General features: G+C 35.6%; 1 protein-coding gene and 1 long non-coding RNA gene across 2 annotated transcripts in view; one reads left to right on the top strand and one right to left on the bottom strand.

Annotated features, from left to right (window-relative positions):
- Window positions 1-1,139: 1,139 nt before the first annotated feature.
- LOC122134906 overlaps window positions 1,140-17,466 on the bottom strand; it is a 33,406-nt gene continuing 17,079 nt past the window's right edge. The window contains exon 4 of the long non-coding RNA XR_006153203.1: window positions 1,140-1,570. This is a non-coding gene — a long non-coding RNA (uncharacterized LOC122134906). The remainder of the gene's footprint in view (window positions 1,571-17,466) is intronic.
- Window positions 4,629-6,250, top strand: LOC122134902 (CD276 antigen homolog). Its single transcript, XM_042712005.1, has 4 exons — window positions 4,629-4,783; window positions 5,577-5,617; window positions 5,706-6,032; window positions 6,145-6,250. The coding sequence occupies exons 1-4, from the start codon at window positions 4,773-4,775 to the stop codon at window positions 6,216-6,218; spliced, it is 453 nt and encodes a 150-aa protein (XP_042567939.1). The 5' UTR covers window positions 4,629-4,772; the 3' UTR covers window positions 6,219-6,250.

The raw sequence follows: 17,466 nt of genomic DNA, 5'->3' as shown, positions 1-17,466 counted from the left end.
CTGGGTTATTCAAAAGCCCTGAAATACTGCAGTACAACAGTACACAAACACAATATACAAACATTCATAAAGACAATGTCTGGATATTGAATATTATAATCCTTTTCTACTTTTGTACATAAATACTTTGTATATTTTGCATACTGATGCAAGAAAATTCTAAAAGATAAAACAAGTCTTATCTTTCTCAGAAAAAATGTATCTTGTTTTAAGGATATGTTATGTTTGATATTTTTTTAGAACATAAAAATGCTGTTTGGGTGGCAAAGGGAAGAGTTCAGGACAGTGCATACAGGAGCACATTTGGGACTTTACTGGTGATAAGATCTGTTCAGTTTGTTTTCATAAAACCCAGAAGAGGATTTGCATTTGAGACAGAATCACAGAAAATGTAAATGAAGTCATGTAGATGATGCAAATCTGTTAAAGGTTAAAGATAAAGACACATCTACTCATTCTGTGTAGTGCTTTAATAATAGAGCTGAACTCACACAGCATTTTGATGTATTTATTAATTCTTGTACTAAATCAGCATTGTACAATAAAAGTATAGAACTAGAACAATTATTCTGCTCATTTTCATTTAACATATAGATTGTGCAGCATCTGTGTTGTGATATTCTGGACACTTTCTGATAAAATCTGTTTCTGTGTGCTTTTAGACAAAGTCTATTGCCAATATATTAAATTCAGCCAAACTGAACCTCTCTCACTTCGTCACAGTGTTGGACTTGATATCAAAATTCACAGTTTTATTGTAACAAACTGCTTCAAAACATCATTCAGTGAAATCTGAAAATGAAGACATTCCCTCTGATCTCTAACTTGTGAATACTACACAATCATAAGATTAAACGTAATAAAATCTAAAACTAAATGAATAGTAAATTAATCATTTAAATTATTGAAGCTACACTCAAAGGTTTAAAAACTCAAATGAGATATGAGCATATGAGTAGGTCATTCATGATAGTTCATGTTTTGTGTCACAACTAAAGAAGACAGTGGAAAATATCTGATTTAATGTGCATTAACACAGATGCAAAACCTAAACTTGATGTGTTTACTAAAATAACTCTATACATGCCAATATATATTATTTTCAATGAAGAGTTGTGGATGTTTTTATTCTGAAAGGCTCTTGATTAAAGATAAATAACTATAATTACCCTGATTTGATTTGATTGATAGTTAATATGATTGGTGGTAAAAGTGTTCTGAAGAAGCACGGAAGACAAACAAAAAGAACACTCAAAGCAAGGCAAAATATTGTTTTTTTGTATTTCTGTTTGGTTTTATCACAGATCTAATCATACACTCTCAGAAAAAAAGCTGTCACTGGGGCGGTACCTTTTCAAAAGGTACACCTTTGTACCTAATATTTTCTTAGTCTACACATAGCATTTCTCCTTGCATCTTGCCACAATTTTTATAGAGTCACACATTTAACAATGTCATTTTCTGAACTCTCACATCCCTGCTGTGATTGTGTGTCAATACATTGTATAGTTTATCATCAGTGTCAAGTACACAAAGAATGCAGAACTTCCAGTGATGCCATCATTTCGACCTGAAAGAGAGAAACAAAGGTCAAACATACAGCCTCACATAAATTTCGCCATTCAAATTTCATTCATATTGTATTATAGTCATATCAGCATATAGGTCTGGTTTTGTGTGTTTCCTTTGTGGTTTATATTAATCAAATTGAACTCTTTGGCACACATTAGCTGTAAATATATTATTTTTCATTGTTATCATGCAAATATTTGTCTTCAGTTTAACATATTATTAATCCAACAAATACCTGGCACATAAATAAGAGCATTTTGTATGGATTATTATTATTGTTGTATTGTGTTTCTGTATTAAATGGACGTAATGACATTGAAGCCTGTTCTCATAGTGATCATATGGTTCTCAAATACATAGATATGTGTCATCTAGTTTGCAAGTGGCGTGTCAACTGATGTTACTCTGGTGACACTCAATATCAGGATGCTGGACACTCATTCTAAATTAGCAAAATCCCCGCCCATGAATTACAACTATGTATGTTGCGTGTCCGAGGAATGCAGTGGAACAATATGGACTTCTTTCTTAGGTTTGTGTCCAGTACATTGAATAAATGCAAAAAAAAAAAAAAAATAATAATAATAAAATAATTTTAATAGGCCATAAGCCTAACAATATATAACGATTTGGTTGCTAGGATTTGCTTGAGAACTCTTTGGTGACACTGCGGATTTCCAGCTGAGACGATTTGGTTGCTAGGATAGTCTTTGAGAATGCCTTGGTGGCGTAGAGTTTTTCCAGCTGAGACGTTTTGGTTGCCATGATTTGGAATATCCACAGCAGTAACATATTACTAGTATCTCATTTTTTAGCATTTGTCCCATTGATAGGATGGCTTGTCCAATAAAAATAAATTATCAATTGTCCCACAGACATTATACAATTAGCAATGAACATCGACGTGGTATTTGACCCGCCCCTCATCCATTGATTAGATGGCTGGGTAAAAAAATGACAGTGATGAGCGCGTTCGTTTCTTTGGTTTTACCCAAATTTGAACAGTTTTCATCTCTTAGCAACAAGACACAAACAACAAACAAAACAAACAAAAAAAGTACTGGCCATTAAAATTCAGTGTCATCAGATTGTCACGTTTTACGCACCATTTACCTCGTGGTAGGGAGCAGGTGTACATTTATTTATTTTGTACCAACTAACATTTTGAAAATACAAACATTTTCATGAATTCTAAAGCTTACATCAGAACGGCTTCACAAATGATTTACACAAAAACTCATTTTACTTGTGTTTCATGAATGAGGCCCTTTGTTTGTCTCTCTCATCCTTTCCCCCTATTTTCTCTCCTCTCCTCCTCTCCTCTTCTAGTGAAATATTTCCTCTAAATCTCTGGTGCCAATCATTTAGTCAGCCATCTTATACAATGTTGTTGAACACCTCCATCTCAGTAGGGCCACAACAGTTTAAAGATGAATGCTGAGCAACAGATTTAGCTGGATTCGACTCTTCATGCACAGACAATACATGTGGTGCAAGTTCAAGATCTAGCAAAGATTTTCAGTGAAGATCTTGAATAGACAGTCCATGTGCCCAAGTCCATGAGGAGGCCATAGCTCTGGTGGAGTGGGCTCCAACCCCAATAGGGCATTCCTAGCCATGAGAGCTGTATGACAGAGATATCAAATCCGTGTTCCAATGGGACAGTCTTTGCTTAGGTACTGGCAGTCCTTTTGAGTGGCTATTGAAGGACAAAAAGCAGCTCATCCGATCTGAACTTGGCAGAATCGCTCAAAAGCATAGTTCATGCATGGGGCAGAACATCTGATAAACTTCTGAATTCTCCATGTTCAATCCTTCAGGGGGAAAAATCCAACAAAGTTATGACCTGGACTCTAAAAAGTGTTGAGAGCACCTTTGGAACTTAACCCTACTTGGGTTTAAGAATAACCTTACAATCATTCTGCATGTAAGCAACCTGAAGTAGACAGCATGTATAAGCTATCTTCAGTGAGAGTGCTGTATATGAAAGAAGTCAGTGGGATGGACTGCGAATGAACTGCAGCGTGTCAGCTTGCCACTCGGACGAGGGCCTTGCTGCTTCAGAAAGGGTTGCATTTTGCCAAGAAGTCTTGGGTCTCACAGCTGCTCAGGTTTTCTGCGAGAGGCTTAAATGGATCTAGAGATTTGCCTGGTGGGACGTTGAGTCGAACATAGAGTTGAAGAGGTGAGTGATGAAGTTTTTGTGTGAAGACAGCAGCTGACTTTGAGGAGAAAATACCATTCAGTACGCCTATAGTAGTTCAGAATGCATCTATATTACACGCTTGAACATAATTGGCCAGATGTACTTCCCGCTTGAGTATTTCTCAAAGAGAGGAGTTTCCCCATAGTGTCAGTTACTGAATCTTGAGAGAATTAGCAACTGTGTGAGCCTTTTATTTTTTGCTTTAAAATGTCACGTTTTCACAGCCGATGAAAAAATAAAGAGGAAAACATTTAAATTCAGTTCGAAAAATGTTTTTTTTTTTTTTTAAATAATAATAAAAAATTTTCATAATACATTTTTTTTTAGATCTAATTAAAGAATGTCTTGACCAAAGAGATCAACTTTTCCTTATGTTATAACATTTTACTTTGTGTTACATTACCTTGCCGTGAAAATACAAAAATAAATAAATAAACAAATAGTTAACACTCCTGCGAGATTTCCGACAAAGAGCTCTAAACGACTTTTTATTTAATCAGAAAACAGCCTACTTCTGTGGGAATTTTTTTTTTTTTTATTTTATTTTATTTTATTTTATTTTATTTTTATTTTATTTTATTTTATTTTATTTTTTGAGGTCGGATAGTGCAGTTCCAGCATCCACCAGCAGGGTCTAAAAATAACCTGTTAACCAGCCTGACCCACTGGTTTCTAATACTTATACATTTGACCTTTTCCTTATCCATCTCTTTCGCTAATTTTTTATTTTTTTTTTTTTTTTTTCTGGAAACTCATGAACACGCAATCGTGATTTTTGTTGTTGTTGAAGCAAACGGTGGGAACAAATAATATTTGCTGTAGTTTCCCGTTCGCTGCAACAGATTTTTTTTTTTTTTTACCCCGTGGTTCTATGACAACTTCCGTTACAGAAAACCCGGAAACGTGTTCGGAGTTCGAAATTTCAGTTTTCATTTTGGACAAAGTTTTATTTCGTTATATGATGTAAAATATATATGGAATATATCGGGGCATCATGATCTTCGGGTATGTTCGTGATTCCTTCATTAAATTCTGTTTTCACAAAACGATCCGTACTTCCCACACATTTCACTTCAGATCTGCTGCGATACAAGCAAAACCTGATCAGGTTTGCGCTTGTATATGCATTCGGCCTGGTTCGTTTTATTATCACTTAAACTAGCATAAATAAACAACCCGTCAACACAATTAATACATTGAGCACGATTTGATTAACTAAGTTACCGCGTTACAGGTCAATACCCAGAGAAATAGCTGAAACTATTATTCTGAGTTAGCATTAGCATTAGAATGTTTTGCCATTGTATCCTGGTGCATGTGCATTTGTTTTTATTTGATAGTAATTTGATTGACCGAGTCTTGCAGTGCTTTTAAGATATTAAAGATTTTATCAGTATGGGAAGATGGATGAAGATGCTTTCTTATGAACAACAACATTTACTGCTAATCATATTTACAGTTTCTACACAATCTACAGGATAATTATGCAACATCCAGTATATTATTAAATGAAATTGTAAATTTAGTTGTCATTTGTAAATTTTGATAATTTAGTTAAGAATTGGTGCTTTTGTTTAATAATAAAGAAGTTATGGTGTTCTATAAAAACTTATTGGTTTAAGCTGATGTGTGTTATTATTGGAAGTCACTTCACATCATGCTTTTGCAAGCGTATTGACATCACAGTAATCTTTAGTGATCAGTTCTGCTTATCTCAAACAAGTTTGTTGCCAATATCATGATCTACTGGTTGAGATTAAGGAAGTTAAAGGAACTTTTTTTCCTTCTGTTTCTGCAGTTGCTGCTCCATCTGTGCATTTCTAGTGCTGATTAACAAAGGTGAGCACCTAAATTAAAATTGAATGATAAATTCATGTATCATGTGTAAATGCCTGATTGTTTACAATTAAAGTTTGTGTGATTTCAGTGTGTCTGCAGGTCACAGTAGAGGGATTTATTGGCGGCTCTGTTGTCCTGCCGTGCTCTTCAGATAAACATGATCATAAACTTCAAGATATTAATGTGCTTTGGAGAAACAAAGACAGTGAGACTATTTATAATTTAATTAAAGGTAAAGGTTCAGTAGAGCGACAGGACCCACAGTACAAGAACAGAGCTGAAACTTTCCCTGAGGAGTATGAGAGAGGAAACTTCTCCATCAAACTCATCAATCTTAATCACACTGATGCAGGACAGTTCAGCTGCTTCATCACACACACAGATGAACTTTGTACCATACAGCTGATCATCAATGGTGCGCAAAAACAAAAAAATTTATATTTGAAGCTTTAAATGAAAAACAACCCATTATTATCACAGTGCAATAATGGCAATATTTTTTTTTTTTTTTTTTTTTTTTTTTGCAGAATCAACAGAAGAAAAAGGAAACAAAACACAGAACAAGAAACCGAAGGACCAAAAACACTGCCAGGGTGGATAAAGATATTGATCTGTGTTTTTACTGTATTTACTGTATTACTTGAATTAACTGTTGTGTCTATAACAGCCTATGTCATGTTTCGCAGGAGAAAAAGATCTCAAGCTTCCTTATAGAAGGAACCATGTCAAAATGAAATTTTAAAAATTTTAACAGACTCGCTTTCTCTCATTTTATGACTATATTGCAAGTTAAATGTTACCTTTAGCTGAATTTGTAGTACAGCTTTCATTGTTTCTCTCTTGTGCAGAATACTGGTAAGGCCTGTTTGCCTCTCCAGTGTCAGCGACCTCTGATCAGCAAGTTTTTTTGTGGCACCCATGTTAACAAATAAGAGTTCATTTTGAAAGCATGAAAGGCGCGTCATGAATAATCATATTTTCTGCTGCAGCTCATGCCACACTCAGGTGCAGTGTGAATCAAGTATTACACTGTTCTGTATTGTTATACTCTTGTTGACAGAAATCAATGAGCACTGTTTGTTCTTAATGGATAACACTGAGATCTTTAAACACTATATAAGGAACATTTTTTTTGCTGTCAATCCTGTCAATAAGAGGCCTTAACAATTCTGTACCACGAGTGCTCTTCTTCATGTTGTGTTTGCCAGAATAAATGTGTTTTGTATTATGTATGCATTTTTATGTTTGTTAATGTTAGAATCAAATTCATTAATTCCTGATTACACATTAGCTAATTTAATCATTTGTTGACACAGTGTGCTCAGGGTAAATTATCTATACATATTTGCTATATGGCTCTGCAGACTGATGTCAGAAAGAGTGTAATTATTTACTTGATCTGCTGTACTACAGTTTAACAGGGTGAGAACTACAATGTATATTATGTTTATCCATTAAAAAATGCATGTTAAGAGTTTCATGAGAATGTAAAAATATGCAAAGAGGAAGCCTCTTTATTTGGGCAGGGTTAGTGAAGCCATTAATATTCTTAAACTCAAGACATTGCCAGAAGTGTGTGTATGTATATATGTGTATGTGTATATATATATATATATATATATACACACACACACACACACACACACAAAAAACAACCCTCCCCACAAGGAATTAAATTAAATAAATATAGGTCGCTTTTTTTCCCTAAAATAAATAAATACATTTTAAAAAATAATTGTGTTTACATTTTTTTGTCACATCTGGGCTCAATTGAGAAAGATCTTGTTTTCAGACTGTCTGGTGCATAATTTAGAGATTAATATTTAGTAAAATTAATATTTTAATTATATATATATATAGATATATATATATATATATATATATATATATATATATATATATATACATATACATATATATATATATATATATATATATATATATATATATATATATATATATATATATATATATATAGTGAAACTTGTATATTATATTCATTCATTACACACAGACTGATATATTTCAAATGTTTATTTCTTTTAATTTTGATGATTATAACTGACAACTAAGGAAAATCCCAAATTCAGTATCTCAGAAAATTTGAATATTGTGAAAAGGTTCAATATTCAAGACACCTGGTGCCACACTCTAATCAGCTAATTAACTCAAAACACCTGCAAAGGCCTTTAAATGGTCTCTCATTCTAGTTCTGACAGTTGTCCAAAAGATGACCATTGACACCTTGCACAAGGGAGGGCAAGACACAAAAGGTCATTGCAAAAGAGGCTGGATGTTCACAGAGTTCTGTGTCTAAGCACATTAATAGAGAGGCGAAGGGAAGGAAAAGATGTGGTAGAAAAAAGTGTACAAGCAATAGGGATAACCGCACCCTGGAGAGGATTGTGAAACAAAAAACCCATTCAAAAATGTGGGGGAGATTCACAAAGAGTGGACTGCAGCTGGAGTCAGTGCTTCAAGAACCACAACACAAAGACATATGCAAGACATGGGTTTCAGCTGTCGGATTCCTTGTGTCAAGCCACTCTTGAACAACAGACAGCATCAGAACCGTCTCGCTTCAAAAAGGACTGGACTGCTGCTGAGTGGTCCAAAGTTATGTTCTCTGATGAAAGTAAATTTTGCATTTCCTTTGGATATCAGGGTCCCAGAGTCTGCAGGAAGAGAGGAGAGGCACACAATCCATATTTCTTGAGGTCCAGTGTAAAGTTTCCACAGTCAGTGATGGTTTGGGGTGCCATTTCATCTGCTGGTGTTGGTCCACTGTGATTTTCTGAGGTCCAAGGTCAACGCAGCCGTATACCAGGAAGTTTTAGAGCACTTCATGCTTCCTGCTGCTGACCAACTTTATCTAAATTCACAATCAAACTCCCAACACCACAATGCACCTGCACACAGTGCCAAAGCTACCAGTACCTGGTTTAAGGACCATGGTATCCCTGTTCTTAATTGGCCAGCAAACTCGCCTGACCTTAACCCCATAGAAAATCTATGGGGTATTATGAAGAGAACGATGCGATATGCCAGACCCAAGAATGCAGAGGAGCTGAAGGCCACTATCAGAGCAACCTGTGCTCTCATAACACCTGAGCAGTGCCACAGACTGATCGACTCCATGCCACGCCGCCTTGCTGCAGTAATTCAGGCAAAAGGAGCGAGTGCTGTACATGCTCATACTTTTCATGTTAATACTTTTCAGTTGGCCAAGATTTCTAAAAATCCTTTCTTTGTATTGGTCTTAATTTATATTCTAATTTTCTGAGATACTGAATTTGGGATTTTCCTTAGTTGTCAGTTATAATCATCAAAATTAAAAGAAATAAACATTTGAAATATATCACTTTTTGATGCTATTCTAATTTTATGAGAAGCACCTGTATGTGTGTATATATATATATATATATATATATATATATATATATATATATATATATATATATATATATATATATATATATATATGAGCTAAAACCACAAAAGCACAAATATATATATATTAGTTTGCATATAACTCTGTCTTCATTCATTTGTATGTTCATCTGTTTTGGCTGATTTTGTTTAATATCCGCCACCACAGCCCTGCCTCTGTCTAAATACTGATACCTAGTGGTCAAAGCAATAGCAAAAAGTGATAGGTCAGTATTATTAAAATGCAGACAAAGATTTTCGATAACTAGGTTGGCTTGTATGTTTGGTGTGGAATGTACCCATGACTGCATGTGGCTATTCAGACGTTAAGATTAAATCTAGTGTCCTTTAGAGCCCCTATATTGACAACAACCATAACAGTACAAGAGCACACAGCTAATGAACACAAACACAAGCCAGGCACTCAACAAAAAAAATCACATGAGACTAGACAAGACCACATGGAGAGAACAAACCCCCAGACCATGTGCTCACAATGAACAAGACCAAAATCCATACTCAAAACAAAACACAACACATAAGCAGATGGAATGGGGACAAAGAACTCCCGCCATGTGCTCTCAATAAAAGACAAAACATGCAGCATGAGACAGCACCATCCTAACACACACGACCAATGTAGATGATAGGACATGACATTAGGCATAACTGTATTGGAAATTACAGTGCAGCAAATGAATAGTTGCAAGCATGTTACAAAGCATTGGGAATTTGTTCAAAAGAACAGGCAATTGCTTGTATGATGTGCATAAGTGATAAGATGATGTGAACGTTGAGCAAGTAGATGAGAATTTAAATTGTGATCTGAATGAAAAAGGTGTGGAATGGGGATCAGAAAAAGTGACAGTAAAACTGTAATGTGATCAAATATCAAATGAGCTTAACTTGAAGTGATGATGGTGAGGGGGAATTAAGTGTTGTGGTCAGAGCAAATTTGATTTGACTTTCTCTGCTTGATGTGGGAAGGTTTTTTTTGTCTTCCTGTCTTTGCTGTATAGCTGCAGTAGATTCATCTGCAATGTTGTGTGGAGGAAAGCAGATTTCACGAGTTTTTTAATCACAGCAACAACATGAAGATCATTCTGCTTCAGCTCTGTGAGTTTATTACATGCTATTTACAATTTTAATAGTTTGATGTAATGTGTCAAAGGGGTTTTTAATGGGTAATCTTATTTATTTTTATTTTATAGATATATTAATCTGTATTAAAGCTGCAGTTTCAGATCTACTGACTGATCTGGGATCAAATGTGACCATAAACTGTGATCTTGATGAAAATGAGGTTTATTGGATTTTACTGAAAACACCAGATCCTCCGACAGTGATTCTACGATCATTCACAGCACCAATATCACAGTTTTACTTTAATAAAACATTCAGAAACAAATATTCAGTGCAGTTTAAACATCGTCTGGTTATTAATAATGTGACTGCTGATGAATTAGGAGTTTATTACTGTATGAACACACGCACACCTCCAAAACTCAGCAACAGCACCAGAATATACTTCAACGGTGAGTTCGTTTTTATTCATTCAGTGATCAAAACATATCACTGATCAGTGCTTAAATACTTAATAATCACTAGTTATTAAAAAAAAAAATATGTATATATATATATATATATATATATATATATATATATATATATATATTCATAAATTACATATATGATCAATATTTTCAGTGCTACAAATCTGTAGCCACTGCACTAACCGTAACATTTTTTTTTACAGTAACAGACTGTGAACATTTTTATTACAGAATCAACTCGTCTAACTGAGTGTCACAATCATACAGTGGAGGAGATTATTGATCAGAATCAGAACCAATGGGAGATTATTATAATCATATCTGCTCTGATGAACGGGTTTTTGCTCATTGTGCTGATCGGTGAGATATTTTCAGCCATCTGTTAAAATATTTATATCATGATTTTCTCTACAGGCAGGTCAATTTAATTAAATAAGTAAAAATTCTTCATTTCGGCTTTTGATTTTTTTTATTGTTATTGTGCCATTTATGTGCTAAATACAAATATTGAATCTGAAACACTGTTCCATTTTTAGGACTAGTAAAAGTTTTTGTTGTTGGAAACAGAAGGTCTGCAGAACAGTCACAAGTCAACACTGATCTACAGCAGATGCAAGTTATAGAACCACATCAGGACCAATTACATGTAAGAAAATGCGAATCCATTCTTATTACTAAAATTAATTTCTGTCTTGATAATTAGTGAGGATTCTTGCTGACCTGTATAATAGTGTTCTATAAGACTTCATTTTGATTCATATTTGTTCAACTGCAACTGAAAATACTAATATTGCTCTTTCAGTATGCCACGGTGGACTTTTCCAAGCTGCGTAGAAATATTCGGTCCAGCCAAATCAACAGCACCTATGCTGCTCTAAACCTGCCGAAATCATGAACACATGAGTATGACTGATATACTTATATACTTATATATACTTGTACTTATTTTGATCACTTTTTCTTGATGTTCAGCTCTGAAACTCTTAGGAAAGTTCAGAACCAAAAAAAAAAATAATAATAATAATAAAAAAAATACTGAATTACGAATTTAAAATAAATAAGTTAAACTTGACTAGATTTGATATTAATATTTCATTCTGCTTTTTAAAGACTGGTTGGAAGTCTTTAATCACAATTACTCAGATGGAACTCTAATAATGTGTTACAAATATTACCTGGAAAATATATTTCCTTTCCATTAAGTAGACACTTTTTTTTACTGTATAAATACTGTATGGATGTTTTATACATGAAAATACATACCTGCCTTTGTATTTTGTGGTTCTCGTAAGAAAATTTCGAGGTCGGTCGGTGGCAACATAAACTAGCTGGTCTATAGGACTGAAATAGCTGTCTTGAAACTTTAGTGAGTGGTTGTAGATGCAGATACATGTATATATGTGTGTATATATATATATATATATAATATATATATATATATATATATATATATATATATATATATATATATATATATATATATATATAGTCAATACTAGTCAATACTTTTCTTGAACTCAACAATTTTTTTTTTCTTTTCTTTTTTTTTTACAAAATGTAAGTGTGAAGTCTGTCTGTTAGGCTTTTCTTAATGCTTTATATTGACAAGACATCTGTAAGTATATTTTGGTATTCAAAAATAAAAAAAAATGTGTTTGCAAATGAGTGGCAGAATTTTTTTCTAGATGGAAGAACATTAGTTTTACAATACATAATTACAATTAGTTTTACATAAATCACATATAAATAAATAAATAAAAAATTTAAAACACATATGACAACTTGCCAACCAGACATTTATGAAAAAGGGTTTGAAGTTGCTTCATTATGATAAATATATTTATTTGTGTTATGTTTAAATATGTATGCATTTTTTAGTTTTGTATATATATTAATACATAGCCTACTATGCAATTTGTTAAGTAAAGAAAAAAAAAAAAAATCACTATGCATTGTTATTTTCACCTAAACTAAACTAAAGTGCTAAACCAAAACCAGAAACATGTTCCACTGTCTTTGGCACTTGACAACCAACGATTCTCACCTTTGTCTGCACTGGAGGTTTAACTGTGAAACGAGTGTGCAGTGTTTTTGCAATACCTTTATGTTTATGAAGTTCTCACAGTTGTCTAAACCTCAAATGGAAAGTATGTCGGCTTTGTTTGTTTACTAGACCCACACATTGCCCATTTAGCACTTGCAAAGTGTAAACGCATGTAAAACCACATTCACAACACTTAAGCTGAAGTTTTTATTGCTGTGATGGTCCAACAAACACATGGATCTAGGGTTAATCTTGAAATTATTGAAATGAAATAAATGATTTTACACAAATGTTATACTAGAAGTGCTGAAACAAAGCTTTTTGGGGAAAAGTGCACCAAACATGAACAACTGAAAGCCTATTGCTGAAAACACAGACAAGTAGGGTGATACGAAGAGTGAAATTTCCCAGTGCTGAGGACCAATCAAATCTAAGGATCATAACTAACAGTGTGTAAAAAAAAATGTAAAAAAAAATGATAATATTTAATTTAAATAGTTTAGTTTAACTTATAATTTGGGTAAATTTTAAAACTCTGTTGCAATTGTTCCTTATTGTTGAATCCACACCTGTTATTTTTAAAATGTAATGTTTGTAATGTACTGTAAAGTACAAATGCCCCTTGTGTATTATTAGTTACTTATGTCTCACATTTAGCTTTCTACATTCTTGTTGATTAAACAATCACAAAACAAAACAAAAAAAAGTGGCACAAGTGACTGTTCTATAATCTGGTGACCAAATTTTCATTGTGGCAACCGGAAAAGTAAAATTTCTGAATTTGTTACTTCAGTATAACTTTGTGGAATCCACTAATAACCAGCTGCAGAAACGCAGATCCATATGTCACAGCAATCTGAGGATGGCAGCACCAGGCAGCAGTCTCAGACCAGTATTAGGCTGGAGATTATAGCATCATTAAAGTGATAGTTTACCCATAAATTAACGCTTGCTGTTAATTTACTCACCCTCAGGCCATCCAAGAGTTTTTTTTTTTTTTTGTTTTTTTTTTTCATGAGTAGAATAGTAAATACGATTTTTAGTGAAAGCCATGGTGCTTGGTGAAAGTGATAGAGGAACAAAATTAATACCTGTGGCTCTTGTCGATATATTGAGGTCTTAAACAAAATTAATACCTGTGGCTCTTGTCGATATATTGAGGTCTTATGATTTACAAATGACTGGTCTGTGCAAGAAACTGAACATTATTTACAACATTGTTACCTGTATAAATCTGATTCTTTTCTGCGAACTGGTTCTTTCAGACAATTAGCTTCTGGTTCAAATAACTGATTCACCAGCTTGTTTACAAAATCACACAATGATGTAACGTATACACAATTATAGTAATACAGCACCCAATATGATGTGAAATGTGGATGTTTTACATGTCTAAACCATATAAAGTGAATAAACTTGTCATCAGCTCACCTTTTTACATAAAAAATGAGAAACCATAAAAACTGTAATTTCACCCCTTCATTCAAGTGTCCAGTTCACGCATGTGCATATCACTGGCTCATCAGTTCTTCAATACAAGTCTGAACGGTTTCCTCAGTTCAATGACTGTTGGAGGAACTGGAGCACTCCGATGGAAATGTTACACCCCTCAACATATACTGTTATGGTGTGTCCCGGTCAGAACACCGGCAAAACAGGACTAAAAACAATAAAACCCATTACAACGAGGCAGTTCTTGCATCCAGTGGGGACATAATTACTGATTATAATGACTTATGCTATGTTTTTACACATTGCGTTGCATATCGCGCCGCATAAACATAAAACCATGTCTGCATTTGTGATCAGAGAAATGACAAACAACAAGTGTTACTCTACACTGCTCAAAATTCGTGTTTGAATCATCAGTGACAAATCCTTTACATATGTAAGCCTACTTACATACCGTGAGTCAGAAGCGCCAGGCTTTCCTTGCAAACAGTGAGGAATGACCCGCAGCTTGAGTAAGCGGCAGCCAGCGTCTATAACGAGGAACGGCCGGCGGATTCGACGAAGGAGCAGCAGGGGCTCGCGGCAACCACATGTGACGACTCCGGGCTGGACTCAGCTTTGTCCACGGTGAGTGTGAAGTTGATGTATTTCCTCCTTTTGGAAGGCCAAACAAAGTAGTTTCGCCCACAAAATGAAACAAACAGCAACACCAAGAAATTTCATGCACTTCTTTGCATGAAGAAAAAGGTATGCCTTCTTTCATTGTGTGAACATCTGGGCGGCGTTATGCAAATCTTCCCAAATACTGACATAGATATGTTGGGGCGTGTTTAAATGAGACATTTCAGAGTCTTAACTTTGGTAAAGAATATTTCTTTGGATTTCTTTGAGACTTTAGTCTTTGCAACTTTACAGATCTTCTTTATGCACCAAGAGCTTGTAACACTCCAAAGAAAATTTTTTTTAAATCGCATCATATGACCCCTTTTAAAGCCTACAATGCTGACTTGCTAAAGGATCTGGATCACGGCCAGGGTCTTTCCCCTGATGCTCTCTGGGCTAACAAACAAACAACTGCCACTATTGGCTGTTCAATGGCGGAAATAGTGGCTATGGAGTGACATCTGTGGATTAATCTGGCTGACATTAGACAGAAAGAAATTCATTTCCTACTTGATGTGCCAGTATCATCCTCTGAGCTTTTCGGAACCTCTGTTGAGACAGTGGTTGAAATGTTTAGACTGGCGAAGGCATGGTCGGCAGTTTTTAAAAAGTTTATACCACGCCATTCCAGAGCCGCACCTTAAACCTCCTGGGGTCTGGGTCTGTCTCGGTCTGAGGATCATAGACAGGCCCAGAGGAAAAGCATCGCCACTCAAGCCCCTCCTCCACAGAGAAGTAAGTCGCAGAAGAGGCAAGATGCCTGGAAGGCTAGGAGAGATCTAAGGGAGGTGATTCAGAGCAAACGCTCTGGACAACATCCAGGAAAATCCTCCCACATCTTTCCCCTTCTCTCCGTCATGTAGATCTATAATCAATTAGGCAATCATTCCCTAAGCATGGCCTAGTGGGTATTCTGTTCCCCAAAGTGTCCACTAGAGGACACACTGCTAATTCCCATACAAAGGGGAACATCTCAAGTTACATAGATAACCATGGTTCCATGAGAAGGGGAATGAGACACTGTGTCCGGGTGCCAGGCCTTCCTGAATACATCTCCTTCAGACAAAAAAGTTGATGACGTGTACTATAGGCGCCCTGTTATAACTGCTCATGCTGGTAGTGATGTCATGGACTGTCATCAGCCAACTTCATTGTCATGTTTGAATCATGGCTTCAGACATAGTCATGCTGACGCGTTCCCCAAAGTGTCTACTAGAGGAAGCAGTGTCTGGATCCCCTTCTCAGGGAACCATGGTTACCTATGTAATCCGTTTTGATTGAATAACTTACAGATCTGTGCTGCTTGAGCCACCAACTGTTTCAGACAGTTCAGTCCAATTTGGTGAACTGGTTCATCTAGTTCATTAAAAAGAACCAGCACAAAAGAATTAGTTTGCACAACAGACATCACTCCAGACTGTTTGCCTGAGACTATGAATTACAGGTAATAATGTTGTAATTAATATTTCATTTCTTACTTGTTTTGCTTCATAAGACCTCAATATATCATCAGGAGCCACTGAAATAAATTTCTTGTTCCTTGGCATGCCTTTTTTATTCTCAAAAACTGCTAACTGCTGACTTTTATGAATGACCAAGGACCACAGGTTCAGCTAAAAATTGTCTTTACTGTTCAACTCAAGAAAAAAAATAACATTGGAAGGTAATTTGAGTGGTTGGGTGGGGTTGGGCATTTATTAAGGTTGAGTTAGTGGTTGGGGCGGGATATGTGATATGCACCACCCGAGCTTTCTAGTTTGATACTGCTGGCTTGGCGCTGCTGTCCTCGGACTGCTGTGATGTGTGGTTCCACAGTTAGATAAATAATAGTCTCAGCCTCAGACGTCACGCCCACAGACTAGAGGTCTTCACAGTGCACCCGAGACTCGTCGACCCGGGACCCGACCCGGGACCCGAACCGGGACCCGTACGGGTTCGGGTCTATATTTTAAATGATCAGCCGGGTCCGGGTCGGGTCTGAATCTATTACTTCGGGTCCCGGGTCTGTTTAACATTGTGTGTTATACCCGTGCGATCTGAGTCATCGGACTCGGAAAACACCCGGCCGTGATCAGACACTGCTTGTGTTTTTTGTAACTTGCAACTTGTAAAATTAGGAAAAGAAAAGTGTGAAAAAAAGGCAATCTCTCTCTCTCTCTCTGCGTTAGAAGCAGAGCGCGCAGACTCAGAGTTAATGCAAGTGCACGCACAATAATAATGCTTGCAGAATTGAAACACTCATATTTAATATATTTCAAATCAGCAACAAAATCTGAGGTGAACTGTCACATGAATGTTTTCTATGACGCTCAAATTGCGTTAAAAAGCATATTTTAGGTTGATCCAGCTAGCACGCATGTGCAGTTTCAAGGCGTGTCATGTTTCTATGGCAACCAGTGAGGGACACCACCAAACCGCGCTTTACATTTTCTCCCATTTTTTTATAATATAAATGAACCCGTTTAATCTTAAAGTTTTATTGGTCAGATTCAGACTTGACGCAGAGCAGAGCACAGAGATGATAGCAAATAAATAACGTCAGCGGCCATGGCACTGAACGACCAGTCATTATTATAGTTCAAATGGGCAAACAGTCAAAGTTATTATGCGAGTTAACTCGAGTCAGAATGTACATGTGCACAGTTGCATTTGTCATCCGTCACCTTGACATCAAGTGGACTTTTGAAGCTGAAATAATGAGTGGATTA

The sequence above is a fragment of the Cyprinus carpio genome, chromosome A22, assembly GCF_018340385.1.
Source record: "Cyprinus carpio isolate SPL01 chromosome A22, ASM1834038v1, whole genome shotgun sequence".
Classification (NCBI taxonomy): domain Eukaryota; kingdom Metazoa; phylum Chordata; class Actinopteri; order Cypriniformes; family Cyprinidae; genus Cyprinus; species Cyprinus carpio.
Note: the sequence above shows the minus strand (reverse complement) of the source record. Positions and strands in the feature narration are given on the sequence as shown.